The 4,793-nt window shown below is 42.5% G+C and overlaps 1 protein-coding gene across 1 annotated transcript in view; it reads left to right on the top strand.

Moving 5' to 3' along the window:
- Positions 1-3,791, top strand: part of LOC118478028 (cholecystokinin receptor type A-like) — a 4,823-nt gene extending 1,032 nt beyond the window's left edge. The window contains exon 2 of the mRNA XM_035970908.1: positions 1,663-3,791. Coding sequence (XP_035826801.1) covers positions 1,663-2,190 — 528 coding nt within the window. The 3' untranslated portion in view covers positions 2,191-3,791. The remainder of the gene's footprint in view (positions 1-1,662) is intronic.
- Positions 3,792-4,793: the final 1,002 nt, after the last annotated feature.

Raw genomic sequence — 4,793 nt, 5'->3', positions numbered from 1 at the left:
CTCTCTCTCTCTCTCTCTCTCTCTCTCTCTCTCTCTCTCTCTCTCTCTCTCACTCTCTCAAATCACAAGGTCAGAACGACAATTTGACACCGTCTGTTTCATATCGGCCAATGACATTCCAGTTAGGAAGCAGGCGGAAGCAATCGAAAAGACAGAACAGTTGGCGGGCTACTTGTGACAAACATCAAGATTACCCTTGACTTTTGCAGAATCCCTCAGCTAAACAAAACAATCATTGCATGTCTGTTGAACAATCCTTTAGCTTAAAAAGATTCCCCGCATTAATATTCCTGAGGAATAGCAAAACATTTTTCAGTAATTGCACATCATTTTCTTCCAGAACCTCTTTATTTGTTCTGTCGCTTGACATTTTCAGTCGCAGCAGAAAGATTTCGATTTTTAAAGCTGCTTTTCTTTTTTTTTCTACTTATCACTTTTCTCAGCGTGCACAGGAATGAATTCAGTTGTTGTTTTTAAGGATAACCGAAAAATGTTTGCTCTTAATTGGCGATCTAATTTGATTCGTCCTACAATGACCGTAGTACCATCACCAGTATACTGTTGAAACTTTTCTTCTTGACATTCGCGTCTCCTTGACCCTCTCCCAAATTGTGTTCTGTTGAAGAATGTATAATCAACCGATTCTCACATGTATACAAGTTATTTTATAAAAGCGATTGATCGAAGCAAGACAGAATAAAAATGTTCAGTTATAGGCACTTTGTATTCCATGCAGTTTCATTCGATTCTATTTTGAGTGATTATGAGAAGTTCATTTTATTGGGATTGTGAGACCCATGAACGACCTCCTCAAAAAGGAAAAAGGGGTGGGGGGAGGGCGAGAGCGCTAACTTGACGGCAAACCAGCCGTAAGTTTGGTCTCAGGGCTTGGTCGATTCAGTGCACCTTCCAAAATGTTCCGTCAGTCATCATTAAATGCACTCCAAAGAAAGATGGGAAATGTGTAATACACAAACTGTGTTGCATGAACGTGGGATATGCAAACCTGTGTGAGTACAGTATACATGTGTCTGATGTAAGATTAACGCGAAAATAGCCGCCAAAGTTTGATAACTTCCAAAGCTTGAGTGTCCTTAAAAACTGTAAATGTGTGTAATTTTCAGTAGAATCCTCACAGACATGAAAGTTGTTGGGCAAAAAAAAAGAAGAAAACAAACAAAAAACGTTTTAAAATGCCCAACGCCAGTTTCTCCAATTTCATTATATTGCCGAGTAGCTGATTTCACCACGATGCCATAAAAATTTGATATCTTCAAACATTTTCTTCTTCCCTGTAGCACTCAACTGAAGTGAGAAAAACAACCCCTTTTTTTTTGTATGATCAACTTACAGATGTTTTGCCAAAATAGCACGAGGTTCGGAAAATAAATTTGGGCTTGATAATTTTTTTTTCAAAGCCATTCTGAGTTTCTGCAACGATGGAAAGAGCTACATAAGATCACTCCGACCCCCCACTCCCCCCACCCCCTAACCCCCCCCCCCCCACACACACACACACACACTCACACATTCTTTCCATGGAAGCATCATAATTTTTGTATAGAAAAAACCCCCACTCCAATCTGTTTGCTTTGTAGCAATAATCCTTTCTATCTCTCATGCCTTCCCCCTCCCCTCTCCCCATTTCGACTTCTTTTTCAGGTCATTCGTATGCTGATCGTAGTGGTGGTCCTGTTTGCCGTGTGCTGGGGTCCTATCCTCATCAACAATCTTCTGGTCTCTCTGCGTGTGCTGGATTCGCTGCATATTGGCCACCTCAAGCCGTTACGTCAGGCCATGTTCCTCCTTTCCTACCTCAACTCCTCCCTCAACCCGCTCGTCTACGGCTTCATGTCTCGTCACTTCCGCCGTGGTTTCCGCGAGGCTATTTGTGTGTGCTGCTCCACTCCGGGACGGGGGCGGGGTGATGCCAGCTTCGGGAGAGGTCGGAGAGGCGGAAACACCCGAGGCTGCTACTTTGCCACCGGCGACGACTACCAAGCGTCTACGGTGAGGACGGGTACCATTCGGCTGAGTCCGGTAACGGAGCAGGGCACGGTGATTGACGAGGAGAGATTGAGCGAGTCGCCGCTAGGCAGCGTTCGGTACAAGCCGGGCGGAGGGAGCAGGAAGATCTGGGCCTGCAGAAACGACAAAGTTTCTCAAGTACTCGACAACAAAGATGGCTGAGGGACAGCACATTTACATTTGTTTGTTGGTTTGTTTTTCTTCTTAGGATATTTCAAATTAAAGAGAGACACAATTATATGGGCAGACTCTTCTCCAATAAATATCCTGTAAGTCTGAAATGGAAAGAGACTAATAGAGGGATAAGGGGTGAAGCCCTGAGAGAAAGGTTTTTACCTAGCGATGAAGCATTTTTCATAGACAAAACTCAAACTCACTAGGCTTATGTATACTATTATGCTCCATGAGGCAATACCACATTGTGTGGAAACAATGTTGTTGAATTTTGTGAGCACGTCTCGGGGGTTATGTTAGTGACGGCTCCGAAAGGTCGTACTCACGCTTACAACTATACCCAGACATAAATGAAAAGAAAAGCAGATAGTCAAATTGTTTCGAGAAACGAGAACTATCATAACATATTTTTTTCTTCTTTGGATTCAATGGGCAATCCGAGTCCGGATTTCCAGAGGGATAACATGATCTGGGATTGGGAAATAAGACAAAGAGATATGTAAAGCGCCGATATGACGTCACATAGAAACCCGATCTTTAAAAACTGTAGTCAATAATATTTTTATACAGTCAAAAATAGCCAAAAACGGCTTCCTATTCTCTGGGAGAAAAAATAGTTGTCTTACACAAGAGAATGTTTTGGACAATGCCATTATGGTGATGACCGTTAGAGCAAGTTCGATTGCATTTGAATTCTCAGTTATTTTGGGAAGGAATGCGTTGCTGGCGCGCTGTGTTTGATAGAAACAGCGTTGATGACGATTGGCCTTGAGGTCAAATCCGAGAAGAGATTGCATGCAGGGATAACAGTCCAGTCTCAGTCTCACCCCACTAAAACATGCTCAGTGCGTCTGCCAGCGTCTGTGGTGTAGTGCTTGGGCACTTCGCCCTCGCACCCAGAAGACTCAGGTTTGACTCCCGTGTGGGAGAATATTTTATCGAGTATCTCGATCTTTCTGCTGGGACAATGTATCTCTCTCAGCTCGGTTTGGAACCACCTGATGTTATAATTTATTGTGTCGATACTTTGTTTAGAAAAAAATCAGTGTGTCTCAGAAGCTGTCTAAAAGAAAATTTCAAACACACAATGTTTCTCCGACCGCACATCAGGTCATTACATCAGCTCGCTTCGTAAACCAATGTTGCATATTACTCTTAAACGTATGTGGTTTGTTGTTTGTTTGTTTTATAAAGATCAGTGAAGGGAGATGGTAGCGACTTTACTATATAGTTAGGGACAACATCTAAAACGATAGCGCTGACGTTAAAAAGGTTAGTTTAAAAATCCAACATCCAGATAAAGCAGGTGTTACTGACTAACATTAGATTGTTGAGAATGCAACATACTTTAATAAGTAGCTCATAGAAGCCTTGTCATATTAATTGTGCAAACGCTTTTGTAAACATTGTATTAGAAACATTTGGAATTATGGGCAGCTACGTCAAAATTCCACCTGGCGTCATGGCTTATAACTACCCCCCCCCCCCCTCCTCCCCATCCCCCAGTCGGAGGCACCGATTTTAAGTGACTTGAGATCATGTATGCTTGATCACATCTTTTCAACGAATTAAAATCATCCTTCATTCTATTTGGGTTTTGTTGTACTTTTTTATGTTGTTCGTCCTAGATCTAATTCGAAAGCTCAATTGTATTGTTTTATGCCAAATTTAGATCTCTGGGAAAGGGGTTACTTCAGCCTAACTTTTCAAGGCCATCTCAGCGGAAAATGTTACTCGATAAAACATACTTTCAGTTTGAATATCATGTCTCTTGCGTGTTAGGCAACGAGCTTATTAATAATTATTGCATTACTCTGTTACACTCATCGAGTATCAAAAAGTTTGTCAACGTTTCATGGGTTTCTCAATCTGTTCATGTCTTTGTTGCGTTTGTTGAGGAGACGCTGATGGAAAACAACCACTTCATTGAGGTTGGGGGGGGGGCGGGAATGCTTACATAATAGTGAAGTGCCCTGGAAGACATGGAAATGAGAGCACACAGTTTAAACCGGTGCCAGTGGTGGTTTAAAGGTCAGATTCTTCGCTTTTTTCGCAGAAAGCATGAGTTCAGCTTTAGTATCAAAAGATATTGTATTGAGTATCCACACATTAAATGGGGGCTCTCGTGGCCTTGAGGTTAAGGTGTTCACCTTTCATTCAATAGGTCAAGGGTTCGAATCCGGACAGCGACGGAAAATGTTCTTCTCTAACATTTTTACTTTCACATCCTTTCCTATGGTATACAGTGGACACCATGGACACAGTTGGGCGATCTGGATTTTTCAGACTGGCGCTTCTGTCGCACACCCAGGAACAGATGGAAGCAAAGACTTCAGTATTAAACAGCCTATCGGAGTCTGTTGGATTGAGGATCCACCCAGGAAAGTCAAAGATCCTACGGACAGATGCACAACGCAAGGAGCAGGTCACAATAGAAGGAAAGGCGCTAGAAAACGTTGAATCCTTCTGCTATCTTGGGAGTATATTTGACAGAGAGGGAGGAACAGGTGCTGAAGTAAAGTCCCGCTTTGGAAAAGCGCAGGCTGCTTTCATATCTTTGGATAGTATTTGGAAGACCAGAGATATCTCAC

The sequence above is a fragment of the Aplysia californica genome, unplaced genomic scaffold (genome assembly GCF_000002075.1).
Source record: "Aplysia californica isolate F4 #8 unplaced genomic scaffold, AplCal3.0 scaffold00337, whole genome shotgun sequence".
In the NCBI taxonomy this organism is placed as follows: domain Eukaryota; kingdom Metazoa; phylum Mollusca; class Gastropoda; order Aplysiida; family Aplysiidae; genus Aplysia; species Aplysia californica.
This window is presented reverse-complemented; position numbering and strand designations above follow the sequence as displayed.